The 16,913-nt window shown below is 46.6% G+C and overlaps 2 protein-coding genes across 12 annotated transcripts in view; both read right to left on the bottom strand.

Annotated features, from left to right (window-relative positions):
- LOC120904216 (cadherin-87A) overlaps positions 1-16,913 on the bottom strand; it is a 135,257-nt gene that overhangs the window by 93,297 nt on the left and 25,047 nt on the right. For 6 of the 11 annotated variants that reach the window (XR_005739730.1, XM_040314124.1, XM_040314071.1 and 3 more), the window contains exon 3: positions 13,473-13,728. The gene's annotated coding sequence lies outside the window, so the exon portion shown is untranslated. Of the gene's footprint in view, positions 1-7,411; positions 7,605-8,566; positions 8,826-13,472; positions 13,729-13,825; positions 14,081-16,913 lie in introns of those variants that run through there. The other 5 variants (XM_040314086.1, XM_040314080.1, XM_040314113.1 and 2 more) reach the window with 5 other exon arrangements.
- LOC120904262 (protein D2-like) lies at positions 11,732-13,273 on the bottom strand. Its single transcript, XM_040314136.1, has 2 exons — positions 12,668-13,273; positions 11,732-12,560 (listed from the first exon to the last, which is right to left on the bottom strand). The coding sequence occupies exons 1-2, from the start codon at positions 13,090-13,092 to the stop codon at positions 12,410-12,412; spliced, it is 576 nt and encodes a 191-aa protein (XP_040170070.1). The 5' UTR covers positions 13,093-13,273; the 3' UTR covers positions 11,732-12,409.

Here is a 16,913-nt window from a genome sequence, read left to right on the forward strand (position 1 = left end):
CTGACCGCACAAACCACTGCAACGCTCCAATGGGGACAATTTTCCCTACCACAGAAGAAACCCGCACCGTTACCGAACCGAACAGTCTGAGGTACATTTATGCAAAATCAGTTATCGGTGCGGTTAGTAGCGTGCTGCAATAAACAGCCGTCAGACGTCAACCTTACAACGCTGCAAAAACCTGCCTTTCGTGGCAAAATTCTTTACAGCCAAGCGTGTTGGTACCGTTTTGCCAAAAAGCCAGCCATTCGGGCATGCGAGCACGGTAAAGGTTGCGAGGAGCGCGGTCCTCTACACCCCAAGCAGCGAACGAAACTCGAATAGAGTCGCAAGCGCAAGCCCGGCATCGTTTGGCCGGGCTCAATCACGTACAGTTTATTATCGCTATTAACACGAAGTGTTGCCATATTTATAGGGTAATGCCATGTCGACGCAGAGCAGCTGCCAGCTGTCCTTAATTTTCTCCCCCGGAGTGGAAAACCGCGTAATGGGCTTTCTGTTCCGTACTCGAACAGAAACGCTGCTGGTGGGAAAGCAGCACACACAAAAAAAGCCAGCATAAAAAGGTTTCGATGCATTTCTCCACGCAGTTATATGCACCATCATTCACAGGAGATGGTGGGTGGGAGGCAGGAGGTGTCGTTTTCCTTCCTAGCAGTTCACTCAATTACTTACATCACAAACCAGTTCCGAATAGTTGGGCAAATCGGCTCTATTTGCTAAGCTAAATTGCTATAAATTTTCCCCAAACGCACCGCCAATGCACCGGCACGGCAAGGGTTCGTAGCCAATATAATCAGGCTCGATAGTGGCTACGAACGCTGCATTTGTGCAGTGCCGATCCCACCGGGCAGTTCCGGATTGCCATTTTCTGCTTTTCCTCGTGCTACATGTTCCACTTGGGCTAGCAAAAAAAAAAAGGAAGCCCGTGCCCAGTGCTAATAAATATTCAACAGCATTAAAAGACAGCGTGCTCGTGCACGAACTGGCCGGGCAGGCCAGCCGGCCAGCCGGGGTTCCAACGGTACCGCAGGAAAGTGTTTGCATTAGCAATGCATAAATAAAAATTGAATTGACCACCAACGCAGCCGCACCGGGGCGATCGCGCGTATCATGAAAATCGGCGCGACCAGCTGTACCCGACCGGTGAGCCGCGTTACGTGTTATCGCTCTTGTACATGTTCTTCTCGAATCGTTTCCCCGGCACCGCAATACCATCATCCCCAAGCCGACCAAAAGTGCACTCTTGTGCACGAACGCATCTTCACAATGGCGCCAGTCCCGGACCGTATCCTCCGTACTCTACGCTACACTCGCGTGGTAAATTTGGTAAGCGATCGGCAAAGGCTAACTAGTTAATCCTTTCCTCGGAAATTTCCGGCACACCTCCACCACGGTTGGTTCCGGTCAATTTCACAACCGACAGATTTCTACCATTTTCCTACCGGCGTTTGTGCACCCACCACCAGCACCAGCAGTCGTATTCGGCGCGGTCGGTGATTTTGAGCCGCGGATGCTCGATTGCAGGCGTTATAAATTTTACTTTGCCAAATTTATCTGGCCACGATCGGGGAGGGCCCGGACAAAAAGAGCACCCGTGAAAGGAAGTGAAAGGAAAAACGGACCAAATGGAATCGATTGAATGCGCCCAGTCCAGCACCGGAGTGAATCCCGTGGATTATATGGCACGGAACGAAACCAAACCAATCATCGTCGGGCGTTCCAAGTACGATACTTTTGGGGAAGAAGGGAATGAATTTTTCACATTTAATTCAGTGTGCATGCTGGCGGGTTTTCCACCGGCTGTATTCAACGATCTGTTTCTGTCGGAAAAGTTTGATACATTCATCATCGGTAGATATACTGTGTGTTCTGTGTGTTTTATGGGTAATTCAAGGCAATCACATCTAAATGCAGTTTATAATGTACGCCAATTGCTATCGTTTTAATTGCCAAAAATCGTTGTAAAAATACATAGGGAAGAGTTTTTTTTTTCTTTTTATTCATTAAACGTTCACAGCGGATTGTGAGTCATATTTGATTAGGGATTTTAAATATTTTAAGATCGAACATGCTTTTGGCATCAAATCTTGGCTGAAACTTAATCGAAAATATGAAGCTTTACTCCGTAACATATCCTCCCATGCATCGTTACAAGCCTTCAATCTCTTGTGAGATAGATTTGCTACAAATAATGGCAATATTCATATATCTGCTATAATGTTTCATAATAACAAATCACTAAGAAGTGGAGGCACAAGATGTGCTTATAGCGAGAACAATTTGATTAGCGATATATGTAATTTAGCTAGCACTGTTCTATTAATGTTTAGCAAACTAATCTTGATTGATGCATATTAATAATTACTTATAGTACTTATGTCATTAAGTTTTTTTAATTTCATAAGTCTCAATTTGTAAATGAAAAGGCCACTATTTTATGTTGGCGAACAATTACCAGTACACACTCGATTAAAATTAGCCCCAAAAAACTATTTATAGTCGTAATAAATACCCAAGTAAGGCTACACCCCAAGGCTTTAAAACTGCAACCGTAAAATGGTAATGTCTTACGAAAAATATAAAGTTCCAAGTTTCAATGATACTTTGTCAGACATGAAACTGTCAAGAGTGAATAAACCATGATTTGGGTTCATTACAACGAATACTTAAACAATTCAATGATTTGCAAATATTGAAACATCAACAACACAATTTACAACGAAAATTCCTTCGAAAATATGCATAAACGTGCATGAAAAAACAAACCTTACTAAGTAATAAGCAAAACTTCCCACGCAAAATTATCCTCCCTGCTGTTGCGCAAGGCACAAACATTCTTTCCAATCACTTTTTACATTCCACTCGACAGCCTGTGCCCGCAAGCGGCAAATTGGGTGGCAGTTGGATTAGGATGTCTTTTGCTTCCTTTGCATTTCCAATAACAAAAACTTTCACGCTACAAACTACACTACTCGAAAGAATTTTCCACCGGCTTATGGAAGCTTATCATCTAGGCCAGGCAACCAGCAGAAGTGGCGCAAAGTGGCAAAATTGCGTGAGCCGCCCGTCTCGCCGGGCATCCACGATTGCAACTCAATCAAAGTTTATCCGTTTCTAAAGCAATGTTCATAAACAAGCGTCAGCGCAAAACGATGGGTTTTTTGCTTTTTGCTGTTGCTGTTGCTGTTGTTGTTTGTGTATTGTTGCTTTGCCCGCACCACACGGAAGTGCTTCCCCCAAGAGCCTGAAACCTTCCATCACAATCACCATCGCACGGCCAACAGCGGTAATCCATTTATAATTCCTCTGAGATGTTTTCCTTTCCGGACGTTATCACCTTGTTTCTGACATACTTTACCGTTCCAACTCCCGAGATGGACCTTCGCCAAACATTCGCTCGGAATCGTGAAGGTTGGCTGCCAGCACTGACGACTCCACATGAACGCACCAACGGCATGGGTACCGCAATCGCACCGAAACACCTCCTCCTTCGTAACTTATGTCAAACAAATTTAGAAAATTTCAGCCCTGTCACTCAATTCATTCCCCCCAGTGACTATTTATTGCCTCGGCCGCCGTACCAAGCTGCCCTAGCTTGGTCCCGTGTTGGTGGAAATGAAATTTTCTACGAAATAAAACTTTCGGCCCATCTCCCCGAGGGCGCCACAAACCAATTCTTCACACGCACACCTACGCACACGCATTCCGGTCCGTAAATAGTCTGCTGCCGTGACCGATGCCGTGGTCCATAGCAAACCGAGCCCAGTTTGGGATTTTGGTTTGTTTTGTTCACCCACCCACCCAGCCGCACACCAGGTCCGGGCATACATCCAACTACCCCATTGCAGGACCATAATATGGAAAGGTCGGGACGGTGAGAGCAGGAGAAGTTTTGATCCAATCTAATCAGAGAGTTCATGCGGACCTCAAAGATGTGATAACTCTGGCGTGTACGTTCCACTGGGAGAGCGAAACAACAAAAAACCCATAACCTTCGGAAGCATGTGGCAGGAAAAGCATGGTCCAAACGATTGGTTTATTGGCACTACCAACGGGTGGCCAGCCAGTGCCAACCGAATCCGTTGCAAGTTGGCGAGCACAGCCATGTCAAGCGCCAGAACCCAAACACGAACCGACAAGCCCGTGTTTATGTTCAGCAAAGCATAAGTTCGAAAAATGAACTCCGCGACAGGCCGGGCGGAAGATCTTATCGTGCAACGCCAAGGCGTTTGTGGGCTGTGGGAAAATAAACAACATCCTTGAATGCCGTAAACCGTTGGGAATTTGTGACAACGATGAAAAAAGAACAGAAGCTACCAAAGAGATGGGTGAAGCGGCATGATCTTCAACCGAACCGGGTCTGCAAAAACGTCACCGAAAACTACCGAATATGAGCGCCGGAAATAAATAGCTGACCCTGTTTCCCCTCTGTGTTATCCACTCCTGTGCGAGAGTACGATGATGCCCACCGGTCCTTCGTTGACCGCCCAGCAAACCCCTCGTTGCCACGGTAACCGATGGAATGGGCAATGAAGTGGCAAGAACGATGATAAATCACGGCAAATATTTCATTAGAAAAAGGGCAACCCAGTTCCATGCCGCGCGCCGAGCATCGCGTGAAGGTACCCACGGTCAAGCCCACGAACGTGAAAACGTTAAAGAAAGGGGAGAAGAAAAAAAACGCGAACCATTTGTCGATCGTCTCCACTCACAGGGTTTCTCACTTCCAGTGTGCGCTCTGTGTGTGACGGAGCCCAAACTCTCGGGAGAAGTTCTTGCACAGCCAACATACCACGTGCAGCACGTGCTTCCTGTGTACCACCATCTTAGTAACCCCCACGTGGCACAATTTCATTGTCCGAGAAACGGTAAGGCGACGCGGCTAGGTGATGATGGTCGCGCACCAGCAGGAGGTCTGTCACTGCTGTGAGTCGGTCCCTATTGTTTTGTGCTATTTTTCCCCAAAGCACTCTCATTCTCCACTGTTTCTCTGCTTAACTTCCCCCATCATCCACCGTGAACTGCTAGCCTTTTGATTGGCCCGGAGCATAGATACCGACACAAAGCACGGTGTGCGCTGCGAGACTTCTGTTTTAATTCCGGTACCATAAATAGCATCCTTATTTTCCGCTTCCGCTGCGCTCCGGTATCCTGAAGACAGAGAAGCTTTTCCCTTTTTTTCCTGCCCGCTTTAAACTAGCGGACAACATAAAGGCGAACCGTTTCGAACCGGTCCTTTAGAACGCTCATTCGGTACCGCCAGTAGTACAACCATCGTTCTGCGACGCAGGGCGGGAAGGAATCGAGAAGGACAAAAAGGCAAACCGATTGGCGGCTCCTAATTGGATCGATTTGAGATAAACTTCAATCGAAAACAAAAGGTACGTAATAAATGATTCTCCCATGACAAACGACCGACAGCACCCACAGCTGGCGAAGGGACAGGATCGGGTGATCGGGTCTGGAAATGGACGCAGCCGGTAAAATTAGAGCCCGCTTCCGATTCTCGACTGATTGTGATTGTGCGAACTGTGCACAGTGCCATGGTAAGTGAATAGATTTCGCATTTAAAACTCACTCTCTGTCCTACACACACACACACACACACACACACACACACACACACCGTGATTTCACCTCTCCTCTGTGTGGAAAACACTGCTTATCTCATTTGTTTGTAGCAGATGTATTTTCAGCGGAAAAACCTCGTTTCCGGTGTTTGTGTGCCTTCATCGTACAGATAATTATGTATGAGGCAAACTCTTCCGAAAAGCTTACCAAAATCGCATTCCAGCGAAAGTAATTATATCCATGTGCTGTTCAGTGTATGTTGTTGTCGTTTGCTTCCCGTTCGAACAAGATGCAAACCAGCAACCGGGTCAAACCGCACAAGAAAGGTCACGGGGATACATCCGGGCGGACGAATAATTAATTACTGTAAACCAAACCTTTGAATGATTAATGACGAAGCGCTCCTGTCGGGAAAGCCCCACCGAGCCGACAAATATTTGATTTGTTTGTTAAAAATTAAAGTCCATTATGGGCACGGCAAAGCAAGCAATAAAACGACCTAAAGTTCAACAGCGCGGACAAGATAATAAATGTAAGGAATGATCACAGCAAGCACACATCCCAACAGCACATCCTTCCTGAGACCTAAATAACCTGCCGTATGTGTATGCTTGGGCAGCTGCAAAATCATGGTACCCTGTGGACATTGTAAGCTCGCTCACGCACATTACGCACCAATAAGGGGGCAGGTAATTTAATTATTACTTCCACCATGTGTAGCTGCCATCCAGCCTCGGCAACCTGTACGGCAAGCCATTATGAAATTATTAAAACAAAAACAAGCGCACACAGGACAATAAAAGCAGCTTTAAACGCTTCCACCCGCGTCCACTGCAGCAACATGGTCGCCAGTGTTTGTTTACCATTCATTACACCGGATCAATATTGTTAACGACTTTTTACACGCCATTTTATGAACGGCACTACTTCAAAGCCTCGGTCAAGTTTATGTTTTACCTCGTTTTTCGAATCGCTCAACTGGAACGGGAAACCCACCCAAGCACACACACACACACACACACAGTCGCGCGCGCAGTCAGGATGCAATGGGATTCCTAACACCAGCAAACATCGCAGACCGCGGGCGAAAGGAAGGATGCCGTTGGATGGCACAGCTGCAGCAGGGCGAACCAGATGCGCCACCGGACATGATTACTTCCGCCGGTCGAAGTCTAATTATGGTCGAGATTATAAATTTTGTTCTCGTTCGTTCGCCCGCTCTCGCTTTTCCACTCTGGGCTGGTGGGTGGAGGAAACGCTAATGATCCGATGGCGCAAAGGGTACCGGGCAGTGTGGTCAGGATGGAAACGCTGCACACAAAGCGGGTGTGAGCGAGCACGGGCGAGCAAAAACAAAAAAAGCACCGCTGACGGTCGAAGCAGGATGGTGAAAATGCTTGTTGTACGATCAAACTTTCGCCCCGCTCGAGCCAACTCGTCGCTTCGGGTTCCAACCCGACAGAACTGACAGTGAAGCTGTCCGTTGCTGGGGACGCGGATCGAGCTGGTTGCCTTGGCGGTGGTGGGACAGATAAATTTCCGAGCAGCACAGGGACGGGACCAAACAGAAAGGGCAGGTTCAATGGGTTTGCACGTTTGGTAATCATCAAAATAATTAATTACGAGCGGTAAAATTTTAATAAACCATACTCGGAATGGTTCTGATCGGGAGAGAAAGTTTTTTTTTAAGGGATTTGAGAAAGGCGGATGGAAAAGCTCAGGATAATTAAAATCCTGGAATCGATTTACAACGAGCAATAAGGGGACACAGGATCGACATTCTATTAATCTCAACTGTCATGATGCAGCCCCTCTATAGCGAATGTTACATGCTTACCTTAGGTTTTGTTGCTTGAGTTAAGATTTAATCCTTAATTCATGGAACTTTTGTACAAAAAAAAAATATTTTCAATATAAACTGACACTGACAGCTATTCTATACACTTCTTGCTTTATCTTTATTCACAGATGTAAGAATTTTTTTTTGTGGTTGTGCTGATGAAGCTGTCTAAATGCTCTGGAGGGTAATACTGCAACGGGGAGCAAAAATAATATTTCAATCAGACGTACGTCGACTATTCCTTCCCATCTGGAAGGATTAAATCCATTCCTGGAAACGGTGCGCTGCCGCTAGCGTATGACACAAATTTACACCACACTAAACATCAATCGCACACGATCCGCTTGCAATCAGTTATAATCACATCGCCCGGCATTGTACCGGGCGTCTCCACCGCGTTTTCCGGTTAGCGCGTATCAAACGCTAATGACATTTGCTTTCCCGACCCGACCCGTAATGAGTCGATCCGTGCACTAAGCGTGCACTGCACCGTGACACACAGGCACTTGCCATACCGCCCTTTGTCGCCCGTTCATTAGCACAGTGCAATAAGCACACACCGGCCAAATCACGCGACCCACAAGCGACACAAACACACACACCGCACCGTGAGAGAGTGCTGGAAAGCAGTGGGAAGTAAATTAACGACGATTGACAAGCGCACCGGGTCGAACGGTGGATAGCACGGAATCGGCAGCAAAACGCAACAGCTACCGGCTCTTGATCAAACAAGGTTCAAGACGGCACCAAGAACTTCTGCTTCGTTGCGTTTTGCACGGGCCAATAAGAACGGATAAGTTGAGGCGGTTAGGATGGGAACGAAACGTGTGGAAGAACTCGGTTGGGAAGTGGTAGGCGGAGAGAAAGAGGAAGTGAGGGAAGGTACAAATCTACCAGAAATATCTTTGCCCGGAACCGTGGGTGCTTGCAAGCTTGCTTTCTGCTCTTTTTCTTCTAGTTGGCTTTAGCCTATCTGTACACAAACACCTAGCACACACTGATGTGCACACACACTCACACACACATACACACTTGTACATATCTGTACGCATGCATACGTTCCAAGGTGCGGAGAAAGCTTTGCCCCTCGGTCGTCAGCGACAGCGCGCTTTCCTTTCCACTCCGATAACGTTCACGGGGAAATGAACTGACCCCGTCACTCCGGCAGACATACAGAACACGACACGAAAACACTGACAGACGGATAGACAGATGGACAGGTTTGCCAAAAGAGCAGGAGAAAAACACAACAACAACGGGCTGAGGCAAACCCCTGCGCACCTAGTCGCTTGGTTACCGCAGGCCGAAAACCGCGTGATCCTTATAGCGCACCCTTCACTCGCGCTGCGTTAGCGCGTGTGATGCGAAATTTGTTACGCTCTTGCCGCACAAAATACGACGACCGTTTCCGTGCACGTCCCGACATAAACTGGAGCCCGAGCGAAAGGTTCTAGCCCGATGGTACTAGCATGCGTTTTTCCATTTACTTTTTTTTTATCAAAACACGGCTGCAAGCTCACAGCATACGGCTTCGGTTCCGGACTCGTACCAAAAGGAGCAAATACCGAGACGCTGTCTATGGCGCGTTCGGGTCGCTACCGTTCGCCGGTTGATGATGATACAAATTGCGTGAGCGGTATTCGTTCACTGGGGAGGGATGTGATGTTGCACGTTATTGGGTTGTTGTGCGCATGTTCCAATGGAAGGCGGTTCCTGGAAACCTTACAGCCCGCAAGGTGAGGTTTGTTTACGAAAGTTATACCCGTAGCAGACAGAGAAGGTATATAAACAGGGCCGCCTAAGGATTTAGCCGTTTGGCGGCAGGATTGCACAACCGCGGGCGGCTAAAGTAGAGCATTTGCTGGGGAAATGTTCACCGAGTTCATCGTACGAGCAAAGCAAGGGCGGCTATGAAGATGCTTTAGCAGCGATTCAGGAGGAAGAAGAAAACAAGAATAAAAGAAAGAAACGAGTTCAAGTAAGAGAGAATATAAAAACGTTAAGACATATTTCAAGGTTTCAGATTTCCTAGAACGGATATGCTATCAAACCTTATCATCTGCATTATTTATTGATTCTTGTTATAGCCCCAAGAGCCTTATTATTTGTCCTTCACTTAACGTTTTATATTTATATTCAAGTGTTAATTAGATCAACAAATTACATATTTGACGCACTTTTTAATAGTTTGACCAAATATAAAAGCTTCATGACGTATGGAAATTTAAAAAAATATACAAATGAAACTATAGAACTGTTACAGATAAAAGAACCTTTCAAACATATTTGTTTTTATTTTTTATTGTTTTCAGGCAGGCAGTTTTAATCCTCTCTGCTAGCAATGCTATTCATGTCGTGTAGTTTATCATGTTTCAAATCATTAATGAAAACGAATAACTATGTTGATTTTGCCTACGGTTCCCGGTAGACCGGCTCACTCACTGATAACGGTGCATGGTCCAGCACAAAATGCAATACCCATTTGCAACATGTTACTTATGCTTTTTCTTTCTTTTTTTTAATCCTCTGCTTAATTCTTTCCCACCTGTGAATAGGCTCGTTCGTACCAAGCGCAAACGGTAGTTTCTATTTCGCGTATTAAAATTTTGTTTACCTTTCCTCGTGCCTTTGCGCCGGTACCCAGCGTGCGTTTGAACGCTTTGCAATGCTAAACCCCTTCTGCTAACGAAATAACGGTAGCCGCGCATGATAATATCGCATTCATCGCACCGAAGGGATTATCCACCATCCGAACGCTATCCTACCCAACGCTGACCAGAGCACACACATATATGTGAAATCATTATAATGAACAAACAAGCGTGCGTAGGATGAGTGGGCTAACAGCCGAAACATGGAAATATGATGGTACAGGCGACGGATACGGTTGTGTTCTTTTCTTTTTTTGCACTCTGTACATATTCAATTCCCACGGCACCTCTATCTTGTCTGGTTCTATTTTCACATATCAGTTTTCCAGCGCATTTTTTGTCCTATCCTATTTTTTTTGTCCCGTAATAATTGCGTTGATGACGTTTAATCTATTTACTCCCAAAATATTCTCTTCCAAGCGGACGCGTTCCATCTACCCAGTTTTACATCGCCTTTTGGTGCTGGTCGTTTCAGGTGAGATAACGGCAGCACGGTTGTATGGTAGATTGTTTGCACACGAAAAAAAAGCAAAACATTATTACCACCATCAAATTCGTGGAACATGTCACTACAGACCATTCATTAGTTCAACAAGCGCTTGTGAGGGCTGGTGTGTTTTAGACCCCTTGCCACAACCTCAACATATTTACGTATCTGTTGGCTAATGAATCGTGAAAACGGGTTTTTGCTGGAAGAGATTTTTTGGCGTTGATGTTGGAAGTGTAAATTACTTTACATTTTGTTTCAAATTATCTCTAGCTGTTGAAAGGGTAGCTTGAATGCTTGTGATATTTTATCATTTTAAAATTCTAATGCCTTTTAGTAGTAAAACAATACACTAAAGAAAATACCATTTCATTGATGTTATTTCAACCATTTTATTTTCCTTAAATCACCATAACGTGTCACATTCCCATCAATGTATAAAGCAAGAAAACAGAAACGCAACAGTGCAACGGTGTAAATATTATTTGAACATCAGCATTGCAGTATCCCGGAAAGAAGCAAAAACTGTTCACATTTAAATAATATTATTACATCTCTATGATCTAGTCCCTCTAGTCTCTCGCGTGGGCAGTCCAACGATGGAACTTTTTAACATATCATACGACTTTTAACATTTCGTTTGCTGCATCCTATGTACACCACCACTCCCACAGCAGCTGACCCACATAGTTTCAAACTGTAGCTAAATCAAATTATGCATATCCATCACGCTGGTGCACAGGCAAACCTAACCCTTATCTTGCCCACTCTCGTAACTCGCCCTGCCAGGCCAAAGGCAGGCAGTGAAACATGCTTCAGCCGCACGAGCACCAGGCGTCAACCATAAATGCAATCATACACTCGGCTTTGGCACCGAGATCAAATGAAATTTTTAACCTTTTCACAACCTCAAGCACAACCTTCACGCATGCAGCATTCGGCGAATGATATAGAGATTCCGGAGAAGGGAGAGCACAGGTTCATACGCTTTTAGTAGATAATTCAATCAGCATACTAGCAGGATGCAGCGCGTAAAGTATAGCAGCAATGTTGAATTAGGCTCCCACCGGTTCTATGCTCGCAGTGCATATTTAATCATGAAATTTCGTTAATTTAAAACCTCACAACTATCCGCCAACCTTTCTTTCACAACGCCGTAAAACAATGCAACGCAGTCCGTTCGGTTTTGTCGCGCACCATTCACAACAATCGCAACCCGAACGCACAGGGCGTACGCGGGTCAATATTTATTCGAGCTTCGAGCGACGGAAGGAGAAAGGGCTTAAAAGGTTTAACGATTTTAATATTGCAACGCTCGCCCTGCCAGATCGCGGCTAGTGTAAACACGATGAACCGTCGACGCTGTCAGAGCGCGATTGCATGTCCGTACAGTCAACACTGGAAGGTCATTGCCAGGGATGTGTATGCGTATGCGTGTGTGTGCCTGTGCCTTGGGTGGCCTCATTTTATTCAAGCGGCTGATCACAATCAGGATGTCAGAAATCTGTAATCGAATCGTTGCAAACCCCATGCAACGGGGTCCCCCAGCTGGTACGCTGCCCTGCACAATGGACGAGCTTGTTTTAATGAGTTTTATGATCAATGATCGTAACCCCGCGGGAATGTTGGACGGCAAGTCTACGCACACACTCACACACTCGCAATTGCACGCACATGGAAGCACCGGCAACACACAAGCATAAAAAATGCAATTGCTACTGTTGACTGTATGGGTCCGGCTGTAGTGCCATGTTGTTGTTGTTTGATCTTCGTAATTGATTTCGATCCTACACACACGCGCGCGAGAACACCCTTACAAGGGTACAAGGTACACAAGCGCTCACACAACAAGCGTAGTTAGTAATCATCCGACGCGGGGTATCGGGACAGTATGACCGGCACGTAGTCATCGTACTGGGCGATGAAGAAATTGCCCGCCACCGGGCTGCCCAAGCTGTAGTGTCGGGCGAAATCTCGCGTACAGAACCGTATCCGTGGCGTCCGATTTCTGTGAACAGGCGAGATCGGGGAAGGAAGGAACGTTAAAACAAGCTTCAATCCAATGCCATACCAAAGCGGGATAATCCCCATCGCTGCAACTCCACTCGGACGTACTTGCTCGATGCCCGCGGTGCCTGCGAGTAGTCGTTCCACGATTGCTGCCGAAACACCAGAAAGATGTACCGATGGAAGCCAACGCCCGACCGGGGAAACACCGGAATGTACTCGAACAGCGTGTCACCGTTCTGGACGTGGCGCCCGGGGACGTTCCCAACGAGCCAGTGGGCAAACTCACGGTTCCACGGCTCCATGCGGCTCGGCGAGTCCGGATCGGTCATGATGAGCGTGTAGAGTGCGGTCGGGTCCGCGTACCACTCCACCTTCGGTTCCTCGCGCACCTCCGCCGGCGACAGTTCCTTGCCCGCGTCCACCAGCTTCTTCCCGCGGTACACTACCTTCGCGAACGCGTCCGGTGCGCGGTCGACCAGCATCGGCACGATGTCATGCTCGGCAAAGAACTGCCCAATGTCCACCTGCATGTCTCTGCACCGGCCGGTCACTCGGAAGACACTGACGGGCTGTGGTCGCAAAACCAGACCAGAAACACACACAACACCACACCGACGGAGCCGATAAGCCCTCACTTGGTGTCTATCTGTTGACGGCCAGCCCTATCACAAACCGATCACCCCGGTAAAGGTTAGCCAAGTGAGCAAAGCAAGCGTCGAACGTACACACTCAGCGCCTACTATCAGCAAGCGGACTGTCATAATAAGCAGCATCCGCGTGACGCCCCGGGAATGATAACCGCACAATAACAACCCTTAAACGCACTGCGCACTTGAGCGCGATGAGTGGGAATAATTCAACTGCATTAGAATGGTTCGGGCGGGGCGCGTTCACACATTCAAACACTTACCGGTCTGGGGCAGGGATGACACCGCCTCGATGCACCGCTGCTGCTGCTGCTCAAGTGCAGTTGGCTTTATCAGCGCTTCCGATCAGCTAGCTTAGCGTGGTGTTAGCTCATCTGGTCACCTGAAGCTTGCCGGGAGAGTTCACGCCAATGGCACACTGGTAAGGCTGGCGTTTCTATTTTTAACCAACAGACAGCCACTTCCTGCAACGTGAGGCAAGAGCCAAATGTAGGTCAATTGGAAGTGATCTTCAGTCCGCTAGAAAGAAAATGGGAAATAAGAAGAGTTAATCAAAATTATTATTTTAGGGAAATAATCTACTGGGGTCAATTGCTGTTGACACATTGAAGTATACATTATCAACGCCCGCAATTGCATGTAGTTTCGGGAGTTTTTCGCTTTATCAACATTCATTGTAGCTTCCACTAAATTGCCCCACCCGACTCCCAAAACGCCATCGCATATTTAACGATGATCGCTAGAGAGATCAAATTACGGTTGCGACCTATCCAGCCGCTTTTCACTGTATAATCTGCTCGCTTCCATCAAACAGAACGCATCAATGTGCGGCCGGCTCGCAACGCTAATGCTTGCTGCTGTCGTGCCAACTGTTTGCCTCCCATTGGCTTTTGCGACAAACCAATCCCCTCAATTCAAAAGCACTAGAACGACGACAAAGTGTCGCTCCGAAACTTTGCGCCGTGCCACATTGTGCCACGAGCTGACCAGCCAACCCACCCAGTGCCGATTAGCACCAATGATTCGCGATGCTTCGTTTGTCGTTTTATTTGCCCCCCCCCTTCCCCCCTCCACCTTACTTCCACTTCCGGCGGCCGCCAACTTCACGCTGGGAACAAGTGCGGCTGGCAAATTGTTGCATATTTTCCAAGTGTCCCTTTGCGGCAGTCCCGCTGACATGCCAGCTAAAATCCCCTTCCCATCCCTGTGTTGTCTGTAGCCAGCTCCGAAAATTTGTTATGATGTGTCCTAGAGCCCACCCCACTACACGAGCTCGTGGAGCACGCTATACTGAGGCGCATGGGGCACGGTGAACCGGAAGGAAAAATTATGAAAGCTCCAACAATCCCAGCCTTTGTGCGTCCATCGTTTCGTGCTGCCAAATTTTTGCCATCACCCTTCGCACCCGGCAACCATCCCCTCCCCCCTCCCAGTGCCGCATTGTACAGCGCAATCTGCCCGGGAATGGCATACCGACACAGCACGGAACCCACATCAAAGAGAACTTTTTACCCCTGTCCTAGCGCATCTTTGCCTTGCGTGCCCCCTGAGCATCCCGCCAAGATAAGCAGCTTCTCGTTGCGACACTCCCTCCTCTCCCAAAATCAGTCTCATGCAGCGCGGAGGGGTAAGCAGCAAAAGGTGAATATGGGCCGAGGCTGCGGAAGACATTTTTGGCAGTAGTACACCCGCAACGGAACTTCATTAGCAGTATCATGCGGATGCAGACGAGCGAATTTTGGCGAGAAACGGACAACATCTCAGTGCTTGGTCAATGCTGACCGGGGCTTCCCACAAAACCGCACGGGTACGTATGGCACTGAAAACATGCTTATCGAATACCGCACATTCAATGTCTCCGCCACACCCCCGCCCCGCGCGCAGTAGCATTCGAGCGCTTGACCGTTTGACGAAGGCTGCCGTACTGCAGACACTGCCACGCGGCACCAGCGCCACAATGCATTATTATTACTGTCATCATCGCTGCAGATGTGAGCGAGTTTATTTTCGACCGGTGTACGAATTTAAACTCCACTGCTCGAACACAATCCCCCTGTGCCTAACGACCGTGACAATGCTCCTATTGTTGTAGGGGCGCACTATTGAGGTTTATAAGCGGGACAGCAGCAGCACCGTTCTGTGCTGTACATTGTAGCCTTACCCGTCAGCAAGCAAACTTTGTTGATAAGACAGTTCGTACCGGGAAAAATCGTACAAGCGATTATCCTTTCAAATTTCGCTCATTTCATATGACTGCACATAAAAGCCTTCCTGTGACATTGTTGGAAGGACTCTGCATGTGAGCTAGTTTGCATCAAGTATGCAACTCTACACATCATCTTCGATGGCGTCGACAGGGAACAATCATATATTTCTCAATCGTACGTACTGCAAGAGAAATTTTACTATATTTTTGGGAGATTATCATGGAATGTTGCCATCGAAATTTTACTAATAGCAGTTGCAGGCAACAAGTAGATTTTTAACAACAACAATTTTGGTACCTTTACTACTTGTTCACTTGCGACAGAGGTTTTCGTGAGCAACAAAAAGTGAATAAAGCTTGAGTTTAAACAATTGTTCAGATATTTGTCAGTAGCGTGATAGATAACCTTAAAGTTATTCCTAATCAATTATTTACAATTATTAATTAGGTTTATTCTGACTTTAGTTGTTTATTCTGACATAGTTAAATTTATGCTACATCTAATTATTTTTAATTTTTTAAAGCTTTTAGATATTAACTTACAAGAACAAGTGAAAGTGTAACTTTCTTGTTATATCTTATTTAATTCTAAGTATGAAGGCTTGTTACTACACGTACTGTTAATTTTCTTTTGAATTAAAATCGTTTAAGACAATTTATTCATACACAATCTTCAAAATGCGGCTAAAACTCATTTTGCATACTTTCAGGCGCTCAGCAACATCTAGCGTGGAGTTTTGTTTAGCAGTACCGATTTTTCCTTGATGGTTGCAAACACTTAGCATTCGCTAATAAATTGGCCTGCTCGCTCATCAATCCCACATCCTACAAATGGGTACTGCTCTCTGCATCAGTTCATTTTGTCAGTTGTGTGTGTGTTTGATATCTGCGAATGAGTCGCTTATATAGTGAGAGACTTGCACAAACTGCTTCTCACACACTTGTTTGCCGGCTGAAACCAACCTCATCCAAGCCCTGTCGAAGAGTGATGTCCAATCAAAAACACACCATGTTGCATTTGACTTTTTGTGCTTTGCTGCTCTTTCTCCTAGCACATCGTGTTTTTATTTACGAGTTTTTGCCAGAGCTCATTCCATCCCCACACGCTTCATTAAAACGAAGGCACTCAGTGTTGCACGCTTCGGTTTCTTCCAGTTTCCTCGACGCCAACGATACTTCTCGAAAGTCCTCTCTGTACCAGCAGAGCTTTGCGGATGTGTTTCTGGTTGGTTCCATATTTTACCGTTCCCGGATATGTTGCTACTGTTCCGATTCTACGTCCACTTGTGTTCCACCATTCGTTCTCGTCAGTTTGAAATGAATTAATTTATTTTATCTATTTCCCTCATTTCTACCACAATGCTTCACTTCAAGCCTCGAGCCCGCACACACACACACATCTAGCGTAAGCGGGTATCTTGAAATTCAGCCAGCCCAGTCAGTGCAATGTAGGCCAGCCACGAAACAAATCCTCTATGTCGCCGTGTGTTACCGTATA

The sequence above is a fragment of the Anopheles arabiensis genome, chromosome 2, assembly GCF_016920715.1.
Source record: "Anopheles arabiensis isolate DONGOLA chromosome 2, AaraD3, whole genome shotgun sequence".
Classification (NCBI taxonomy): domain Eukaryota; kingdom Metazoa; phylum Arthropoda; class Insecta; order Diptera; family Culicidae; genus Anopheles; species Anopheles arabiensis.